At 39.5% G+C, this 22,966-nt stretch overlaps 1 protein-coding gene across 4 annotated transcripts in view; it reads right to left on the bottom strand.

The window, feature by feature from the left end:
* Tfpi (tissue factor pathway inhibitor) overlaps nt 1–22,966 on the bottom strand; it is a 42,335-nt gene that overhangs the window by 978 nt on the left and 18,391 nt on the right. For 3 of the 4 annotated variants that reach the window (XM_075984720.1, XM_075984722.1, XM_075984721.1), the window contains 5 exons: nt 21,623–21,823; nt 18,981–19,019; nt 11,512–11,688; nt 10,218–10,310; nt 527–706 (listed from right to left, as the gene is read on the bottom strand). In XM_075984720.1, coding sequence (XP_075840835.1) covers nt 527–706; nt 10,218–10,310; nt 11,512–11,688; nt 18,981–19,019; nt 21,623–21,823 — 690 coding nt within the window. Of the gene's footprint in view, nt 1–526; nt 707–8,999; nt 9,345–10,217; nt 10,311–11,511; nt 11,689–18,980; nt 19,020–21,622; nt 21,824–22,966 lie in introns of those variants that run through there. The other variant, XM_075984723.1, reaches the window with a different exon arrangement.

The following is a 22,966-nucleotide window of genomic DNA, read 5'->3' as shown; positions in this document are numbered from 1 at the left end:
AACATATTTCTTAAAAAATAAGTTCTTAGCTCTTAAATATTTATGAAAGAAAATCGGGCGGAGAAGTGGCTCCGACATTAAGAGTGTGCCCTGTTCTTGCATGGGACTGGCTTCAATTCCCAATACTACTTTAGACACCCACACCTTTAGTTCTCAGAATCCGACGTTCTATTTAGACTCTGCAAACACCTGCACACACAGTGGCATTCCCATATCCAGATGCGCACACACACACACACACACACATATATATATATATATATAAATCTTTTAAAAATAAAAACTTAAAATTTTCAATCTATTTGAAATTGATAATTGACCTATAATACATATGGAGAATAATTATAGCTACCATACCTACTAGAATTATCTAAGTTTAGTTGGTAGGAGAACAAATATTGGCTAAGAAATTATTTTACTCCTTATAAGGAAATATTTGTTATTTTGTAAGGCAAAGCATTTCATAATTTCAGCATAATTATCATTCCAAATATTAGCCATTTAATGGGAAGAATGTCTTTCATACCTTTTTTACAGGCCTTCACACATTCTTTCTTGGTAATAAAATTATTGTTATTTCCCCCGCATCCGGTGTACTTAAATTGGCGACATTTCCCAAGGACTGAATTGTAGTAGTATCTCTTCTCACTGGCTTTACACAATCCACTGTCTGCTGGACTAAGACACCATGAAGGGCCGTGATATTCTAGAAATAAACAGATGGATAGAAGAATAGATAAATAAATGAATGGATAAATGAATAAACAATTGCAAGTTTAACTTTAAATTTAAATCTTAAAATTGAAATTTTAAGAATCAAGAAAATTTGGTAAGCTCTCTGCATCGTGAATCTGGGCCTTCTTATTAAGTATCCCTTGCAGATCAGTTTTACGGCATGTCTTCTGAATAAAGCAGGATCCGACAAAGATGAAGGCACAGCAAAGCCCAAGAGTTTCAATGACAGGAATATGCTTAAACAAATTGAGATGTCCATAATACCATGGTCTTTCTCCAATGAACAAAACGGAGCGCATTTGAAAAAATGAAGGCTTACGGTTAGTGCTTATATGAACAAATTACTTATACACAATCAAAACAAGTTCTACTCAACGATTTACCTTCTGAAACCTTAGCTATATATTTACAAATGCATTTAAATTAGTATACATCAAGTAACTTTTCCATATTTACATAGTAAAGTGAGTCACTGGTTTGGAGTAGATACTTATCGTCTGTCAATAGGACCAGCAAACATTCAAAAACCAAGAACAGGCAACTAGGGTAAAGATGACAATAAGAGTGATGATAATAACTCTAGTGTGAAAAATAATTGGAGCCTAGTAACATTTTTAAAAATTCTTTGGTGATTTCTTTCAAGCAGGGCAAGCTGGTACTTCTCAACTGTCCAACCATGTCTGGCGGTCGTGAGTGAAGGCTGCAAGCGAGGTGTTGGACGGCGATGGGCTGTGGAGGAGAACTTGAGTGGCTTCAGCAGATGGTGGGTGTCATACAGCACATACAGGGGAAGACTTGATCAATGTTTGTGGGCAGAAGATGCGGCTGTGAAGAGTCCAGGGGCCGACAGAGGCAAGCGGGTTGTGCGGAAAGCAAGCAGCAATCTTTTGGCACACAAGCCCTGGATGGAAAGTTCAGGGAAGAAGACAGCTGAAATGACGCAACTCATCAGAAACAGCTTCATTCGAGAAACACATTTTTATCATCTCCTGCCTTCTAGACAAGAGTGGAAATCAAAATGTCTGGACATCACTGGCATACCGAGTAAGAACCTGGGAAATCAGAGAGGCACTGGGGATGATGGACTAATATATAAGGAAGAATTTACAAAGGTAACGTGCAAAATGTAAGATCTACACTCACATAAAGAATATTTAGTTTCATTTAGGTCTTTGGCTAAACATATAAACGCTGCTTTTGAAAAAACTCTTAGCATCTTTAAAGTAGCATTCATAGTGTCTAGACTATTATCTTATCTGTTATATCTGCATCTTTGAACATGAGTGTGCCCCATGATGAACCTGAGCTAAAATCATGTGCCAGGAATGGGCTGTAAAGTTTCCATCTCAGGCTAGCTCTTTCTGTTTAAGACGGTAATTTTAAAGGTGGGAGAGACATATTGCAAGGGGGGTCCTCCTATTGTCTAGTAACTCCAGTGGGTCTCCTGTGTTGTTTCATTACTCCCATGTTTAGATGTGAATAGTCAGCAACCTCACCTCCTTTGTCTCCTTAACTTCCAAAGCCACCAACCAGGCTCAGAAACAGTGGCAGACTGGAAGCAATTGAATGAAATTGAGAAACAGGAATTTGCTACTTGTTTTATGGTTTCTCCCAGGAGGCACCACATATTTTTATAACAAATTATATAGAGAGGATATGTAAAGCATAAATTACTTTCATTTTGGTGTGTTCTCTACAAAATACGTCAGTCCACAGTAAGTTGCAATAATGCCTGTTAATGTACCCATATCTATAACTGTACATTTCTTTACAAATGTTAATGACTGTGTTTTAATAGCAATGCCCACTCTAAGGCCCCTTATGTCAGGACAGAGAGAAATTTTCATTCTCTGAGAGTAACTCCTTTTCCACTTATGGCCTGATAAAAGTTTAGCTTCATAATCAAAATCAAACATATTTCAAGGTGAAGAAAAGCTAATTTGACTGTTGCCCCTAGACTGGAGGTAAGAAGGAAGAATGTTACCATAAGCCAAAAGCCCTGCATCCTAGGTGAAAACTAGAACCAGAACAGGCATTTCTAGAGGAACACAAATCATAGTATATATAACACAGCTATAATGGTATAATGGGCACATGGGCTCTAGCCTCTCTCTGCCTTTGAACATCTAATAATGCAGAAATATTTACTAATGGCCAATGAACTCAGAAACCAGTGGAAACAGGTTTAATGCAGCAGAAGGCAGGGGTCGTACGAAAGCAGGCAGTTAGGAGTGCGGGTGCATCAGAAAAGGCATCATTGCCGCTTTAACCATGCAAGACTTCACATTCCTGCTGCCTGTGCACAGTGACGTCTGCATCAGTGTCTAGCACAGCTCTGGGAGTGGAGGTCAGCGTGCAGATGCACACCACATGCCTCTGCTATCACACACTCGCTCCCCTCGAAGGCATCTGCCCAAGAACAAACAGTGGCCACTATTTACTTATCTCACTTTATTAGGCCTGATACCAGACCCTGTCTAGACAGATCCAATACAATCGACCTTTGACCACAACAGCAAGCATGTTCCTGATCCTAAAAGAATGCTATTTTCAGACAGGAGTTCAATTTGAAATTCATCTCTGAGTACTTTGGACTATGCATAGTGAAGTATTAAAAAAATCAAAACACAGCCGGGCGGTGGTGGCGCACGCCTTTAATCCCAGCACTCGGGGGAGGCAGAGGCAGGCGGATCTCTGTGAGTTCGAGACCAGCGTGGTCTACAAGAGCTAGTTCCAGGACAGGCTCCAAAACCACAGAAAAACCCTGTCTCGAAAAAGCCAAAAAAAAAAAAATCAAAACACTTTTCATTTTGGGAGGTTTTTTTTTTTTTACAAGAACATAAATTTTCCCAGAACATAAGTTGCAGGCAATATTGACGTTAACTCATTGTTTTTAAGATTATGTTAATACTGACTACCATTTGCTTTATCATAAATCACAGGTAAAATAAAGCAGACAGTTTCTGCAGAACGTTTGTAGTCCTTGACTGGCATCTCCATTCCCAGAAGTGAGAAAATGGAATAGTTTTGTACCTCATGAAAAATAAGTTTGCCTATGCTCAATTAACAAACATATTCTAGACAATAGGTAGGCACTCACCTATTTCAATTCCAGACACTGAGATCTACAATAAAAGAAGATACATTTTGAAGTAGTTGCAGAATGTGATTTCTTTTGTCTAGATTATGATTGGAGAAAAAAAATTTATGATAGGATAAAAAGACACTGACCAGGCTGGTTTCCGCTCGTGTTCCAAAGGGACATCAGTAGCAAGATGCGTCCGTTCTGTCTTGATCCCGCCATCAATAGCAAGTCGAGTGGATTTCATCTCAAGGACTTTCTGAAAGGTTTCACAGCATACCCATCTCCCTTGTCTCTCTTATTATTACCAGGGGGACTGCCAAAGTACAAGGTGACGGCACAAGGTTCGTTTCCCAAGGAAAATGTTTTACGTAAATTTACTTTGAAATTCATAGAGCGAATTTTTAACTTAATGCATGGAAATGTTATTGAAATGTCTTATTCCCACAATACTTTCCTGTGTAGGTTCTCATTGTATTAAGCAAACTAGTATTTATGAACTACTTCATGGCCTATGAACTTGCTTTCTTCTGAGGTTTTGGGGGTGGGGCTTTGAATAATAAGTCATTCCCTTTTTTTCCCTATAAGTCGTAGTAAAGAGAAACAATTTCATTACAATGTTTGTTAAAATTTAAATAATACCAAAACATAAAAAAATATGAAACAAAGCATCTGCATAATGCCCTCCCCCAATTAAATTACTACCAATGATTTGGTAAATTTTTTTTCCAAAACCATTTGTATATACATATATTCATGTTCTACTCGTCATATTATTACTATTCTGAGTAACATGTGAATTCATATTTATATTTTATACCATTATATATCCTTTTAAATATATGCATAATAGTTCATCTATTTTACTAAACATCACTTGCATAGAATCTACTATGACTTTCACATGCACTATCTTATGTACTACTAATATGGAAAACCTGACTCTATTATTGTTTACTACTGGTGATAGGATTCCTCATAATTACAATCATGTTAAGATGTTGAAAAATGCGTAACTTAAATTGAGTAAAATATGCTAATTTGTATTACATGCCAAGATTCCAAATTCATGCACACATACATATATAAGTAAAAATAAAAATTACATATATTATTTGTCAGGCAAAGTACTAAGTTATGTACTAAACACATAAAGTTATGTGATAAGTGATTACATAAATAGCTTTCTGGGGATGTAAGCTCGGAAGTTTGCTAAGCTAAAGTTCTACAGAGAAAAGTTTGTGTTACGGTTATTATATATTTCTGGACTCCTCCAGCAGATACTTACAATCATTTAGTCATTTGCTCCATGATGATTTTTTTTTACAAGTTAAATAATATTTATTGACAAGTTGACGTGGATGTTTTTTCCTGTATGATATGACTATGGCCAACTTTTTGCTGTTGCTCTGCTTTCAGTGTTTAATATTCCTAAATTGTAATGCTCAAGCTACACAATAAAAATAGGGAAATAAAACGCTGCAGACTGGAACCTGCTCTGGCTGGTGATGAGCAGAATGACCACCATCTCCTCTGCCTTGGAGAAAGCACACAGCCCTTCACCACACGGGCAGTCACTGACCCAGCCGAAACCGATACTTCCTTCAGCGTTGGAAAACAGGCAAGGGCTGCCGAGCAATTCCCTTCAGGGTTATTTTTCTTTCCCTGTGTGCACAGGCCACTTAGTAGAGAGTGAAATGTAGAGGTTGTGCAGCCAGGAAACTTGAGACTGAAAGGGGTCATAGGAACAGACTGTAAGAAATCTTTCCTGGACAGGAAAGCCTATGCAGATTAAAAAAGAGAGAAGCTAAGTAGGTATTTGTTTGCTTTCGTCCAGAGGTTGGCTAATCCACACTCAGAGTTGATTAAGGTATCTATACTCGAGAACTTTTCTTAGCAATCTAGAAAGCAAAAAGGCTTTATACGATAACAATTATGAAATTTTCTGGAACATATTTTTTTCAATTAGGTATTTTATTAAGAAATGTATGTGTGGAAAAAAATACTTACAATTAGTACCACCATACGAGGGTTAGTATTTTCATCTTAAAATATTTTGCAGAGATGGCTCAGCAGTTGAGAGTACCTGCAGCTCTTACAGAGGACCCACTGGGCCATTTATCTGTGCTTCCAATCCAGGAACTGATACTGGCTGCCTCAGGCAATGCACACACGAGATACAAAGACATGCATGCATGCATCCAAAACTCCCATACACACACAATAAGAATAAATTTTAAAATATGACATTGAGAACCCTGTATAGGAAAAGATATAGATCATGATTGCTGACCCAAAACGTGTGTCGTAGACCTTTGTCTGTGAGGCTGATGGTTTATTATCCTCTGGTTTTTTTTTTTTAATACGCTGGTTAGCTTTAATAGAAGAATGGGATTTTAACAATCAGAGAAACAGTAGAAGATGGGTGAGAGCACACAAATCAGAATATTTCTAGTCTATCTGGAAGAGTCTGGAATAACTAAAGAACAGAACACAACAGGATGGTAGAGAGTAAAACTGGAAAAGCAGATTTAGGGTATGCACGGAGAACTACAGGCAACTGAAGAAGTCTGGAAGGGAGAAAAGCAGTCTTCCCCAGGGAGGTCTCGGCAGCAAGCATGTTTACCCTGTGAAACATGTCACCGTATCCGTGTTTTAAATTTCAGCCTCTCCTGCCATACCCCGTAAGATCTCATCACTGAAGCCTTCCCCTACCTGCCAGTTACATCTCCAAAGAACAAAAGCACCATCATGTTTTCATTCTTCCGTTTCCAGGTTCTATTACAATTCCCATCAGCCAGGCACTCGAATTTATAAATTTCACTTAAACTAGAAAACACGCAAATCTGTACCTTGGGTCATAAAGGTGGACAGACAGATATTTAATACCTCCAGTGATCGCAAATCAAATCCAGAGACACAAAAGATGAAATTTTATTTAGTTAAGTATGCTTTGATTTTATAAGTACTGTGTATTAATTCGGATAACTATAATGAGTTAAGATTCTTCAGTTCAAGGTTACAAACTTAGTTGCACTAAAACCATAATAAAAGATTCGCTAGCCGGTATCTTTGAGCTCCTTCTTATATATCTTAGGTGAATATGGGTCAGTGTTGTCATCACCAAGACAGTCTTAAAAATCAATATTCTTGTTAATGACAACACAGGATGAAGAGTTTGACAAATACTGCAGGGTTTTAAATACTTTATGACTTACTGCATTCCACACGTAGCTGAGAAAGAGCTGGAGGCTTCGAGAAGCTGCCTGCTTTTTTTTTTTCCCCAAGGATACAAAACAAGTCGGGAAATTACAGAACTAAAATTAAGCTCAAATTCCACTCATAAAGTACCTGTCCTTGCCCACCCTGAGACAGCACTCTAAAGCTAAGTAGAAAATACTTCTAGACTTACTGAGCAAATATTTCAGCAATGTGATCAGATAAAGTTGGTGAAGCTTCATTATTTCTAACCCCCAAATCCCTTCTTCCCATCAACTGCCAATCAAAGAGACCCAAATGCGTCCGTGCACCATCACGTGTGTGAACTGGTGTTCCGCAAGTCTGAACAGGGAAAGGTGCCGAGCTGAAACAGAAAACCCTAATAAGGCGGCTGGAAACTGGCCCTGGGCAGCAGTTCGGAGCCAAATAGCTCTCCAGCACCTGAAGGCGGCAGGAATCATTAGGTTGGCGTATTCCACCTGGCCTCTTTCTGGAAATCACAGACCACAGCCAGGCCTTTATGTCTCCGTGATCAGATGCATACCAGTGGCTGAAAACTGGGAGCATGGCCCTGTGGTGTTGCGAAAGGTAGACTTGTGGGTCTTTAATGATGCTTCTCGCTTCGTCTCTGCAGAGATGATCCAATCTTGACAGAGAAAGGCCACACTCGGAGAATTAAGACGGAGTAGCACAGATTTTTCTAAACTAATTCTTAATCCTCGTCTATCTTTTGGCTGTCAATACAAAATTTGTATTCCAATATAGATTTTCCTACTGTTTTAAGAACAAGAAATCTTGACAAATTAGTAGCACTGGTTAGTAGTCTGGTCAGCTTTAATATGCAATTACGTTTTGGGTGTAACCTTATGATTGTCACAAACTTAAATTTCTATGATTTGTTTAGTACAAATGTCATTTAAACTAATTTGGTTGACCCAGTGAAGCTGTCCGTTTCGTTTCTAGTAAGAGTCTCTGTTGACGTTTGAGAAACACCACTCTGGAGGGCTGTGCTCTCTGGGACAGCCGTGGTCTGTGAAGAGATCTGCCAGGTAGGCAGGATGACAGCTGCGACTCTGGCAGAGGAAGCGCCACATTCTTGCTCCCTGCCAGCGCTCCTGCCAGGAAGTAGAAGGCCCGGTGTGAGCTCTGCTAACGCTGTCTATTTCTGGAAAGCCAGCTCGCCGGGGTGTCCGCATAAGCCACCAGATTTACTATGCAGGAATACGTAGGATGAGATATACTCTAGGCTTCTCGGTGAGCGTACATTTGAAGGCCACCACACTTGCTTCAAACTGTGTGTGCTTGTTGATGAAATAAAGCTTACAGCACTGTCCACAGAGCTCATGATGTATGCATTCGTGGGGTATGCATTTAAATGTGTAATTCTCTAGTTGGTAGGGGGATGTTTTTCCAGAAATTTTACATGACTGCAATATTCCTCTGCGTGTGATCAGTATCTTCTAAGAGAACATAGAAGTGAAAATATTCTATTGCGGATCTCTAACATAAACACGTCAGCGGTGACACTTTGATTATCGAATAGCTTCTCTGTCAACATTATTCCTCTTCCAGAAGGCCAATGACAATGATATATATACATATGTATGTGCATGTATAAATATAATTATATATGTATTTATTTCTTTTCCACCATTTTCTATGTATGTGGAGCTTGACCCCAGGTCATATGCTAGATAGAGTCAGGAGAGAGTTTCAAGTGGCCACAGGGTCTTCTTTCTTACATCTAGTCATTCTCCCTTGACCTGGAGGCTGGCATGAAGCAGTATAGCCCTGGATCAGTACTTAGGTGCTTGCTTTCTCATTCAAAGATTAAGTGCTGGAGATTGATTAGCAGTAGGCTTTTGAAGTCTACCCAAAGATGAGTTTTTTCAAAATATCATAAAGGTGATGGAGTCCCAAGGCCACTGTTAAGAGATGATGTACAGAGGCAAAGTGGGCTGTGAGAATTTGGAAAATAATTTTTTTCCAAGAACAGCCAAGTCTACCCCCCAAAGACCCAGAACCAATATGATTAGTCTTTCCTAGTTAGAAGTTTAAAGCTAGACATAGTAAAAAGACTATGTTGTGAATGCTAATATCAAAACTTTATTAATTACGAGTATAAAAACATCAAGTATACCATCTAAATATTAAGCAAACCCAAAGGTGATGCATAATAGGATATACATAAATTGCTATCTAACCCTAAAACTAAGAAATGTGAGTACGTGAAGGCAGAAGATGTTCAGAAAGACTTGGTAAGTACAATCAGCGTTCTTCCAACCACCATTGGTTCCTTCTTTTGTAACTGTGGATCACAAGATTAATAAATAAAACATGTAAGTCGCCTATCATATGCTTACCATTGAGGCAAATGCTGGAACAGAGGCAGGCAATAAATGACCGTACTCAAAACCTTGTGGCACAGTAACTTGAGCAGAGCGTGCGCCTCAAGGGATAGACACACTGAATGGATCAGACTGGGTAGCCAGAGTCAAAGCAGAGGAGAGAGGCTTCTCTCCAGGAGTGAGTCCATAGACAAGAAGATAAGCAGGCCAATGAAAATTGGTTGGGGAAAAATGCATAGACTATTCCGTGGAATGAACATAGATAACTTGTGATTGAGAATAATTGCAATGGGCAGAAAGTCTTGTATTTAAAAGCCAGTTTGTTAAAAATATAGGATAGGCAAAAAGCTAACAGAAAACGCTGACAAATTCAAATGAAGTAATGAGGCCAAATTAAAGCAAGCAAAGAATGCATCATATACACATTTTTACATGTTAATACACAGAAACCCAACTTCAAAGCACATTTTAAAAGAGATTAAGGAAATGATTACCTTTACGAGATTAAGTGCCTTAAATTCACCAAATATCTATATTTTAACATACTCTCAAATAATAAAATCATTATTTTTTAAAAAATAATGCTAACACGCATCCACTTCTATTGTTACCATAATATATTCATAAAATAATAATAAAAGCAGGGCAGTGGTGGCACACACCTTTAATCCCAGCACTCAGAAGGCAGAGGGAGGTGAATCTCAGTGAGTTCAAGGCCAGCCTGGTCTACAAAGTGAATTCCAGGATAGTCAGGACTGTTACACAGAGAAACCCTGTCTCGAAAAACCAAAAATAATAACAATAGTAATGATAATAATAATAAAGATTCTTACCCCAACCGGTGGGCGATTTGGTAGATTGGGTAATCAAAGTGTTATTTACAGTATTTCGCTCGGGTACATGGTTGCCCGTCGGTAACTCATTCACTGGGAAAAAAACAACACAAGAAATTACAATCTGAAAACAATTTTGTATCTTTATGTACAAGCAAATGCAACTGTTGGCTTAAGAACAGCAGACTTCTATTGCTTAGGGTCTTAGCTGGGATCATCCTTATGGATTTCTGGGAACTTCTCTAGTACCAGAAGGTGCCCAAAATGGCCTTGCCCTGTAGTCAGATTGCTAAATATCTTAAATGTCATCATGGAACCTTCATCCAGCAACTGTTGGAAACAGAGGCAGAGACCCGCAGCGGAGCACTGGGCTGAGCTCCCAAAGTCCAGTTGAAGAGTGGGAGGCGTAAGAATATGAGCAAAGAGGTCAAGACCATGATGGGGACACCCACTGAAACAGTTTACCTGAGTTAGTGGGAGCTCACCAACTCCAGCCGGACAGAGAAGGAACCAGAATATGGCCAAACTAGTCCCTCTGAATGTGGGTGACCATTGTATGGCTGGAGCAGACTGTGGGACCACTGGCAGTGGCACCAGGATTTATCCCTACTGCTTGTACTGGCTTTTTGGGAACCCATTCTCTAGATGGATACCTTGCTCAGCCTGGATATAGTAGGGAGGGCCTTGGACCTTCCCCAAAGCAATGTGCCTTATTTTCTCTGAAGAGTGGATGAGGGGTGAGGAGGGGCAAGGGGAGGTAGTGGGAACTGGGATTGGTATGTAAAATGAAAAAAGATGGTTTGTTTTCTTTTTAAAAAAATAAAATAAAAATAACAGCAGACTTGTTGCAATTTGGTCCCCCTGCGGTTCCAAATCAGCAAACGAGGAATTTTAAACACAAATGCAAGTAGGTTTCCACTAGTAAATTTGTAACAAGTGACCAAAATCCTGCAACAGTCCATGTACAAGGTTTCCCTTTATTATTGTATGAGTAATTATTAACCTCATATTTCATAAGAATAAGAGATCTCAGTAGTCTTGCCATTGTGCTGCGTGCAGACCGCAGTCCTCTGAGGAAAAACATTGAGCCACCATATCTGAGAACGTTATGGGGTTTAGGGGAACTGTAGAGATGCCTTAATTATCTGTATTTATGTTTTAATACAGTTGGGAATCTCTTTCAGAGCTAGTTTCTGTTCGCGCAGCTTAGCCAGAATCCAGGTACATGCTCACGGAGTCCTCATCTCAGATGACCCCTGTAGATGGCCCCAACCGAGACGAGAAGCGAGCTCACCTGTGTCCTCACAGGTGCTCCGGCACGCGTCCAAGGTCTCAAAGTTGTTCTGGTTGCCCAGGCACCCACCGTACTTGAACCGTTCGCACTGCTTTGACTGGTTGTTGTAAAAATACCTAGTAATGAGGCCTCGGCAGATTCCAGGATCCTCTTCCAAGAAGCAGAAATCTGGCTTCCCTAAAATCGACAAAATACGTCAGGAAGAAATATCTTTCTTTTGTTATTATCATTTAGCTATTTTAGTGAAATTTATAATCAACATATTTAGAAGATAAATTTAGAACCAATTTTAAAAGGTTAAACCAGAAGGTAATGGTTATCTCATTAAAAATAAATAAAATGACTTAATTTAAAACTGAACCATTATCTAACCCTTTGGGTTCTTGGAATAAGGAAGATTAAACTATTTTTTTTATATTTTTTATCTGGTATTTCAGTTCTAAATTTCTTTTATGAGATTACAAGGAATTATTATCAACATTTTCATGAACCAATAAAATAAAGGATGGTGGGTTGATACATGCTGACCTTGCTTTAGAAGTACAAAATATTATGGTAAGTTTTGCTTTAATAATTTCTATTAAGTTTAATGCACTGATATTAAAGAAAAGTCGATTGAAGTGTTGGGAATCTCTGGGGATGGAGTACTGTGTTAGTTCTTTAAGACTGCTATAGAGGCTTTAAACATTAGAAAGGATATTAGGGCTACAGAAGTTGACCTGGCTATTCTTGGAAGTTCCTGAATTCTTATGCTGGAATTAATATCTGTGCTCAGTATGTCACCCTCCACTGTTGGGTCTCTCCCTCCCTCCCCACCCTCTCTTTTCTTCTTCTTCCAAGCATTGGGCTGGACCAACAATGTAGAGGCAGAAAGGAAATACATGTTCAGGGATTAGAAGGACTTTTGCAAAGTCTAACAGCCTTCCTTTGATCACGCTCCAAAACAGGCTAGACACAGCTGTCACAAAAGCTGCAATATTGTGACCTACATTACAATCTCTGTCTACATGCATACTGTGAAGAGAATCGAGTTCGTTTTCCAATGTATTATGCTCAAAAGTCTTACTGCACTTGAATATTTTGGGCAAGGTTCCAGTTCCTCCAATTTCTCCTATAAATATATTTCTGTGGTAATAAAATGAACTATGATACCCTTCCATGTCTTTTTTTATATCAGGAAGTCGGTGCTCACAAGTGCTCTACTATCTAAAGAGTGTGTATTCCGTGTACTTCAGGCACAGAGCCCAGAGTCCCCTAAGCTGGAAGTGGCCTGAAAGTCTCCTCCCTGAGGGCTAGTTCAAGCTTCAAGGGAGGGAGGTGACCAACAGTCCTACCCAGCTATAACACCTATAAACAAAAATGACCGGAGTGACACAGTGACCCTAAGAGGGCAATAGAGAAACACATATCTTGACAGTGACCAACAGCTCTATAACTTTAAGATACTCCAGAGCCCCCTAAACAAAGAGAAACCATGCCTGATTCCAGAGACCTAGCCAGCTACCCAGGGATAATGAAGTCATGGGTTTAGAGAACCTATAACCACCACCACTGTACTAAGTCAGCATAATCCCCAACTACATTCTCACTATTCCCAGATAAGTGTCATCCTCACCCTGGGTCAAGGAAACTTCTCTTTGCAGCAGGAGAACATTACAGAAAACCACACCTAATCTAAATATGTGTTTATGAAGATCAATCTCTACTGACACATCTACAACACAATTCCTACACCTAAGGCTAAGGGATCACTGTGGAAGGGTGGACAGAATGAATGTAAGACCCAAGGAAATAGAGAGTTTGCTATAAGATTGTGTCTCCTAGGAAAGCCATACTGATAAACTCTCACCAACATGAGCTAAACAGTACAATCACAACAGTCGTGCTAAATATGATCTGGGGGAGGGCCATGAGTGCTCATCCCTACACAAAGAACTATAGAAAACTGAAAGTGTGAGAAACAGACTCCAGGAAAGAGCACACCGATTAGTTATCCAGTGCCAAACAGCAGGCCCTGGAAACATATGCGTGTATACATATGTATATATGTACATACATATGTGTGTTACATTATACAAATTGATCAGATTGTACTTATGCATTTATGAATATATATTATGTATTTGGAACCATATATTATATATTTAGGAACACACACATATATGTGTGTGTGTGTGTGTGTGTGTGTGTGTGTATATATATATATATATATATATATATATATATGATTGCTAGAGTTTGCTATGAGATTGTGCCTCATAGGAAAGACAGAAGGCTATACTCAAAGTCTCACCAACATGACTGATATATGTATATATCAGCACTTAATGAAAACAACAGCCATGAATTTGAGGCAGACCAAAGAAGGCTACATGGGAAGGTTTGGAAGGAGGTAAAGGTGTGGTTATATTATAATCTCAATAAATAAAAGAAATAAAACAAGAGCATGCACTCATTAATGTTAGCGAGAGCCACAGCAGTGGAGAGCTGGAGAAGAATCCCCAATTTAAAAGTTCTTATTAAAATATCTGTTTTCTATAACTTCTCAACTTGTAAATTGGAAGTTAACTTGGTTTATTGTTGTCTCTTAAAGTAAATGTCGGTGAAATTCTTATGTTGTATGAAACCAACCACACTGAACCTCATAGAAGAGAAAGTGGGAAGTACACTTGAACACATTGGCACAGGAGACCGCTTCCTAAATATAACCCCAGCAGCGCAGACACTGAGAGAAACAATTAATAAATGGGACTTCCTGAAACTGAGAAGTTTCTGTAAAGCAAAGGACATGGTCAACAAGACAAAACGACAGCCTATAGATTGGGAAAAGATCTTCACTAATCCCACATCAGACAGAGGTCTGATCTCCAAAATAGACAAAGAACTCAAGAAACTTTGAGTTCTTGAACAAATAATCCAATAAAAGGGGTCAGATCTCAAATGGCTGAAAGACACTTAAGGAAATGGTCAACATCTTCAGCTATCAAATGCAAATCAAAACAACTCTGAGATTCCATCTTACACATGTAAGAATGGCCAAGATCAGAAACACTGATGATAGTTTATGCTGAAGAGGATGTGGGGTAAATGGAACACTCCCTACATTTCTGGTGGGAGTGCAAACTTGTGCAGCCACTTTGGATATCAGTATGCAATTTCTCAGAAAATTAGGAAACAATCTACCTCAAAACCCAGAAATACCACTTTTGGGTATATACCCAAAGGATGCCCAATCATACCACAAGGATATGTGCTCAACTTTGTTCATAGCAGCATTATTTGTCATAGCCAGAACCTGGAAACAACTAGATGTCCCTCAACCAAACAATGGATAAAAAATGTGGTACATTTATACAACAGAGTACTACTCAGCAGCAAAAAAAATAATAATAACATCTTGAAATTTCCAGGCAAATGAATGGATCTAGAAAAAAACATTGAGTGAGGTAGTCCAGATCCAGAAAGACAAATATCATATGTACTCACTCATAAGTGGCTTTTAGATATAAAGCAAAGAAAACCAGTGTAAACAGAGACTGATCATTCATTTCCTGGCCACCCAGACCCAAATAATCATGCAGAAACTATATTAATACAACACTGGCTGACAGCTTAGGCGTGTTCCTACCTAGCTCTTATATCTTAAATTAACCCATTTCTGTTGTTTTACATTTTACTACAAGACTCGTGGTCTGTTACCTCTTGCTTCTTGGGCAACTACATGGCATCTGCCTCCTTTGGCAGCTACATGGCATCTCCTTAACTCTCTCTCTCTCTCTCTCTCTCTCTCTATATATATATATATATATATATATATATATATATATATATATATATATATTAGGATTTCCCACCTGACTTTACTCTGCTGAGCCATTGGCCAAACAGCTTTATTCATTATCCAACAAAAACAACACATATAGAGGACATCCCACATCAAACCAACCTACAGTCCTCAACCCGAGAACCTAGACAACAAAGAGGACACTAAGAGAGACATACATGGATGTACTTAGGAAGGAGAAAAAAGGCAAGATCTCCTGAGTAAATTGGGAGTGTGGGGGTTACAGGAGAGGGCAGAAGGGGAGAGGGGAGAAAGGGAGGGGAGCGAAGAAAAATGTATAGCTCAATAAAAACAATAAAAAAAGAAATTTTTATGTTGTTTCCTTTTTCAAATTTAAGTGGATTTTTTTGTGTACAAAATGATAGCTTCGCGCATATACATTATGGAGTGATTAAATCTGGATAATTAATGGCTCACTCCACATGGCCGTAACATGTTTAGACTGAGAACACAAGCAACATGCACTCTTTCCGCTGTCATGAGAGTTAAACAGATGACTGTTAACTGTAGTCCACACTATACGGTAGATCGTTTAGATGTTTCCTCCCATGCAGTGACTCTGTGTGGTCATCTCTCCCCCTCACAGTCTTGGCAATAACAAGGCCGCATCTTAGATTACCCTTCCAAGGCTCCATGCTGTGTATTGCCTTCGGCACCATGCTCACCAAGTCCACCCATATTGTTGCAAGTTACAAGATTTCCTTCTTTAATTTCACACCGTGTGGAATATGACACTCCCTTTATCTGCAGACTGAACCTTCAGTTCATTCCATATAATTCTCTCAGAATATGACTTCAGTGAATGGGAGGTGCAACCTATGAGTGCCTTCTCCTCGATACAAACTGAGTGGTGGGGCTGATCCCTAGACGAAACAGTATCTCTATTCCTAACTTAAAATTGTGATGAGGAGTTATCTGTGCTGTTTTCTCAGGTTGCTGTTTGGATTTAACAGCAATGAGATGACAGCCCATTTGAGTCTGGATTTATTTCTTTGATGGTTAGTGTTGTGTAATCATTTCCTATCATATTCCTGTCCTCACTGTGATATGTAATTGTGTCATGTACACAAAACAGGAAAAACGGCTTTGGTAAATTTTAATGTTTTAAAGGGAAAAACACATATATTCAATTTTCATTTTGATTAATTTTAGGATATAACTTTTTGTGAAATTTTAAGTAATCTTAAGTATACAAATTTTATGCATAAAATGAATTAATGAATGAGATATGTTGCATATTAAAAGCAAAAATTATAATATAATTTAATCTAATGATCATTATTAATAAATTCTATATGGAAGCTTTTTTTCTGAGACCCCCATCAAACTACATGAATTTATTTTAGGAGAAAGTTGAGAATGTACACATGTAAAATAATCCCTAGGTCTACAAATTAAAAATAAAACAGGATTATAAATAAGGTAATTCTCCATATTCGTGGAACTGCACTCTGTGGTAAACGGTCCTCAGTTATGGCTGAGTAAGAATATTGACGCAAGCCATGCAGCATCTTTCCTAAGCCGCAGAAATATAATGCCAAGGTCTCTGCACGCCCACACACCATGGATTGCTTACGACTAAGCTTTGCTCCTGAGGGACTGGCCTGAATCTTCATTACCTTTTGATTTTCTTTTGATATCTTCTAATAGTGTCATTATCATTAAACCTGGGAATGGATTTGTCCTGCTTCAATGCTAGGAAGCATATCAACTTCAGTTTGATGGAACTTTTACTAGAGAGTAACTGTAGCAATGAAACAGTTCTAACATTCGTATGTTCACAGCGCTAATCTTTTTCATATTTAATACTTAAAGTGACTGTTTCTTGAATTCCAAAATATATTTTTTGCATTCTGCTCATACAGCAAACATTTCCTGGCATTTAATTTTTCTCTAATTCTAGGTTTTAAAAGAAATCTTAGTATTTCAACATTGCTACTTCTGCTCACAAAAAAAAAAAAATCGATAGAGGGAACCATTATGGGGTTAGGGAGAAACTTGGTGCTAGGGAAATTCCTGGGAATCCACACAAATGACCCCAACTAAAACTCCTAGCAATAGTAGAGAGGGTGCCTGGACTGTCCTTCCCCTGTAATCAGATTATTGACAGCCCTAATTGTCATCATAGAACCTACATCCAGTAACTGATGGAAGCAGATGCAGAGGCTGAGCTTCTGGAGTCCAGTTGAAGGGAGGGAGGGAGGATCATATGAACAAGGGGGTCAAGATCATGGTGGGGAAAACCACAGAGACAGCTGACCTGAGCTAATGGGAGCTTACAGACTCTAGACTGACAGCTGGGGAACCTGCATGGGACTGAACTAGGCCCTCTGAATGTGGGGGACAGTTGTATGGCTTGATCTTGTAGGGGGCAGGGCTGGCAGTGGAGCCAGAACTTTCTCCAGGTATATGAACTGGCTTTTGGGAGCCCATTCCCTATGGTGGGATACTTTGCTCAGCCTTGATATAGGGGGTAGAAGCTTGGTGCTACCTCAAATTGGTATACCAGACTTTGTTGACTCCCCAAGCGAGGCCTTACCCAGTTTGAGGAGTGGGTTGGGTGGGTGGTGAGGGATGAGAGGAGGGTGTGGGAAAAAGAGGAGGGAAGGGAAACTGGGGTTGGTATGTAAAATATAAAAAAATTAAAAAATTAAGGGCTGGAGAGATGGCTCAGTGGTTAAGAGCATTGCCTGCTCTTCCAAAGGTCATGAGTTCAATTCCCAGCAACCACATGGTGGCTCACAACCATCTGTAAAGAGGTCTGGCGCCCTCTTCTGGCCTTCAGGCATACAGACAGAATATTGTATACATAATAAATAAATAAATATTTTTAAAAAATTAAATCTTCTTTCACTTGTAGACAAACTCATTTTATAAATATACTGTTTTCTTAAGTGCTAACAATAACTACGACCTTACTTAACTGGACTACTGAACATTGTTACCAATATCAATTCAATATTTGAAGGGATATGTTTTTAAATTATAAATAATCACTTTTATTTGTTATACAAATTGTGATTGAGTTTATTTCATTTGTTTGCTTGTTTGTTTTGTTCTTTCAAGGCAGAGGGATCTCTGTGAGTTCGAGGCCAGCCTGGTCTACAGAGCAAGTTCTAGGACAGGCTCCAAAGCTACACAGAGAAACCCTGTCTCAAAAAAAAAAAAAACAAAACCCAGTGGACTGGAGAACTAAAATGAGACAATCAAGAGCTAACTCACTGTCTGCATGTTGTTAAAACAGCCTGTGTGGCTCTAGACCAGTGGTTCTCAATCTTCCTGCTGCCACCTTTTAATACAGCTGGGCCAGTTGTGGTGACCCCCAACCGTAAAATTATCTTGTTGTTACCCCTGTGCAAGGGTTGTTCGACCTCCCACAGGGGAGTCCCCACCCATTGGGTTGAGAAGAAACGGTCTAGAGAGCCTGTGATGCCAAACTCACAGCCCATGGAGCCTCCCTACTGAACAGTGTCTGCAATGTCTAAGTTTTCACTGTATCCATCAGAGGAAACATTGTCTCTGATGCCGCACAGATTCAAAGTCAACACACAACAGCGGTCTATAAAAACGGAATATCCAGCTGTCTTAGATAAACGCTACTAATTTTTACATAAGGAAAATGTACCTCTTGTGGATGTTGTCTTCACGGGCGTCTTCATATAACCTGTAAAGAAAGTGTGTCAATTAGAGGCCATCACTTAGAATACTATATTATGAACTTGACCTTAAACGAGAACAATTACATAATCCCATTAATATTATCCTCACACAGAATGTCTTAATTGTAGGGCCCTGGTCTGCCCTTATTTTTGGGGTGCATTTGCGGGGACAGTTTATGGTCAGCTAACTAAGCTTTCTGTGTGTTTCTGTGCTCTCCCTGCCCCGCCTGGTGATTAGATGCAGGGCATTGTCTCCATTGTTAATATGGTAATTTCCCACCTGCCTGGGCGGAGATCCTTGTACAGCAGTTAGGTAGATAAGGACTCCCCCAATTCTGAATAAACTGGCTTTTGGCTGATCTTCTTTTGAATGACCCCAGTCTCTGTGTGTGTATTCTTTTCAATCTCCAGGCTCTTGCCAGACTCGTGTATGGTACGGTGGCGGGCAAACTGTACCGAGGGTGTAACACAAAATCGGGTGTTACAATTGCAGGCACTGCTGGGATGATCATGAGCAACTAGACCCATCTGCGAGATCGGGAAATAGGGATCCCTGAGAGGTCGTCCTCGGAAAGGCTGGCCAGCAGGTAAGAAATTGAGTGATGAGGGTGTAACACAAAATCGGGTGCTACTCATTTATTTTTATTTATAGATGATTATAGTCATTTTTTCCTCACCACAGCCGCCCACCTCTGCCTTCTCCTTTTCCTCCTCCTCACCATAACCAAAGTCTTTGGGGAACTGACGGCCAGGGGCGTCTCCTCCAGCCCAACTGTAGGAACAGTGCCCAGACAGAACAGGCCTCCCCCGCCACCACTGCTGCCTACAGCCAGTCATTTTTGTTTGCTTGCTTTAGTCCTGTTGTTATTTCTTCTCGTAGTGTCTATCAAACACAGCATTTTACAAATGCTGTGCAAAAACTCCACCACTGGATTGAACCTCCAGCTCACACATCCTCTTTTGGGAATGATTTTAACTGATAGATAAAAACGTAAACTTATACATAGTGATGGGTGTTATGTCGCATTTCAATACCTGGGTATTGTTAAGTAATGTTGAGGTGAGGCTAAATATGTCTATCCCCTCAAATATATATCAATCCTTTTTATTGAAACCTTTTAAACTCTTCCATACAGCTTTTGGAAGGTGTAATATCTTGCTGCCTGTAGCTCCCCTGCTATGCATCAGGATCGGGCAAAACTACCAATGATAAAATGTGTGAACACTGTTAAAATGTTATGAAATTATGATGCAACTACAAAGTAAAAATCTCCAGTTTGATAATACATTATCATGTGTTTTATAGTCCTACATCAGTAAAATCAACACCAAAGCTAGGTTTGGTAAAGTTTGCACAGCATACATGAAATTTGGAATTTTTTTGTAGTATTAAAAGTCCAATAAGAATGACACATTTCAGCCAGGCAGTAGTGGTGCACACCTTTAATCTCAGCACTCTGGAGCAGAGGCTGGCAGATCTCTGTGAGTTCAAGGCCAGCCTGGTCTACAGAGCTAGTTTCCAAGACAGACTCCAAAGCTACAGAGAAACTCTGTCTTGAAAAACCAAAAAAGAAAAAAAAGAAGAAGAAGAATGAGATGTTTCTAGGTCAATCTCAGACTTAGAAGTGCTAAGCTGACTCACATGGTAGAAATGTATATGTGTTAATATATTTATCTTTGGAGCCTAACAGTCAGTTCTCTGATTACCTTCCAAGGAGAGTGCTTGCCGAGTGTCCTGTTTATAAAACAGGTGCAGCCAAGTCTGTATGAAAAACAATGCTTTTCCTGCCAACCCAGCTCCCAGGTAAGTCAGCTGCACTCATGTCAATGAACCTAAGAAATTCTCTGTGAACTTCAGGGTCCCTTCCCTTTCCACCGTGGAGTAGGACTCCTAGATGATAAATGAGGCTTCAAATTTTATGATAACTGACAAGAAAAAACTAAAAAACAACAGCTGACTGAGAAAACTAGAAATGTCAACTGTCGCAGAATATTTGTCTAACTATGCAAAGATGTTCTGCATTTGTCTAACTATGCAAAGATGTGCTGCATTTGTCTAACTATGCAAAGATGTGCTGCATTTGTCTAACTATGCAAAGATGTGTTGCTGTTTTACCTTGCCTGTCTAAGGCACCTGATTGTTCTAATCAAAAGCTGAAAGGCCCATAGCAAGGGGAGAGGTAGAGGCAAGACTTCCGGGTAGAAAGAGTAAGTTGGAGGAGGAATTTAGGCTCTGGGAAAGAAAGAAAAAGAGACCACAGAGAGACACCAGGAGCCAGCCAACAATATACAGAGGAAGCAGGAAGTAGGTCATACTGAATGAAAGAAAAGGCAAAAGGCCCGGAGACAAAACGCAGATGACTAGAAACAGGTTACCACTGGTTAAAAGAGCTAGTGGGGCAGGCCTAAGCTAAAGCCAAGGATTCATAATTAATAATAAGTCTCTGTGTCTCTATTTTGGAGCTGGTTAGTGGCCCAAAGAAAATTCCAACTACAGAAAACAATGGGGTTCCTTGCGAAACGGTACTGGTTTTCTAGCACTGCTAAATTTCCATTTAGGCCTGGTATCCATGCAGGCTTCGGTGTCAAAGGCTTCCTGGAAACCTACCTGGTAGGCATGCTGTCTTACAGTCTTCCAGGGTCTCAAATCGATTCTCGTTTCCTCTGCATCCCCCATATATAAATTCTTCACATTGTTGAGTAAGAATATTGAAGAAATAACTCCTTATCATCGCCTTGCACGGCCCATCCTCGACCTTCATTGCACAAAATGTTTGCTTCGGTTTCATTGGCGGCGACGGCGCAGAACCTACAAGGTAGAGTAACAACATCACGCTTAATTCTCCGCCAACACCACGACAGTGTCCTTGTTGTCACCTTGTCAAATACATAATTTTTCACTCCCGATTTTTAAATAAGAAGTTAGAACAGAAAAGTAAAATTATTATGATTTCCGTGACAGCTGCAAGCTGAGTGTGCATATATGTTCCACGCCTTTCATAGTTTGTTCACAATTCTTAGAGATGCTTGAAGCTTTAAATGATATGAGCTAATTAGTCCTCTAGAGGGCAGCCGTGCTCTGCTAGAGTAAAATCCATCCGCACAGCTACCCAACTATAAAATTATTTTAAAATACTAAAACATGGGTGGACATCACTTCAATGCTTTCATATAAAAATATTTTAAAGCAAAGCATAAATTTGTATATATAAAATTGTATATTGTACAATTACTTTAGTAATAAATTGTTTTTTTTTAATTCCTTGCAATTTTAAAACAAACTTTTGGAAAATATTCATATAAATTTGATTTAGGTTACTTTCAAGTATCTTCTTCCATTTGTACTTTATTATTATAGTTATATATATTAAATATTTTCTAGCCATATTTTAATAATATTAAGATTCTAACAAATTGGTATGTCCTCGTTTATCTGTTTGTTTACTTATTTATGTGTGCATATATGTGGAGAGGCACACATGCACCCTGACTGTCTTTCTTCCACTACTCTCTACCTCTCACTAGCCAGGAACTCAAAAGGTAGGCAAGGCTGGCTGGCTTGCTCTCTGACAGTGGTCTCCAGGAATCTGCCTTTCTCGGCTTCCCACCACCGGGCTTACACACGTGCACCAGCAAGGTGAAGCATTTTCTACATAGATTCTAGAATAAAACTCGGGTCCTGGTCTTGCGAGACAAACACATTTATAATCTCCCCAGCCCAGACACTTATAGGATTAATAAAATTGCACGTACACTGCGGTAGTTGGGGTTAACTGTCAACTGGCAGAATCAAGAGTCACCTGGAGATGGCTTCTGAGCGGGTCTGGGGTATGAGTGGGGTGACTGACCGGGAGGATCCTGTACTTGGCTCCCACTCTCTGGGCTGGGACTAGACCGTGGAAGGGAAGGGAAAGCTGAACTGGGCACAGACTTTGTCTTTCTTCTCCTTTAC

This window comes from Microtus pennsylvanicus, chromosome 9, assembly GCF_037038515.1.
Source record: "Microtus pennsylvanicus isolate mMicPen1 chromosome 9, mMicPen1.hap1, whole genome shotgun sequence".
NCBI classification, from domain to species: domain Eukaryota; kingdom Metazoa; phylum Chordata; class Mammalia; order Rodentia; family Cricetidae; genus Microtus; species Microtus pennsylvanicus.
Note: the sequence above shows the minus strand (reverse complement) of the source record. Positions and strands in the feature narration are given on the sequence as shown.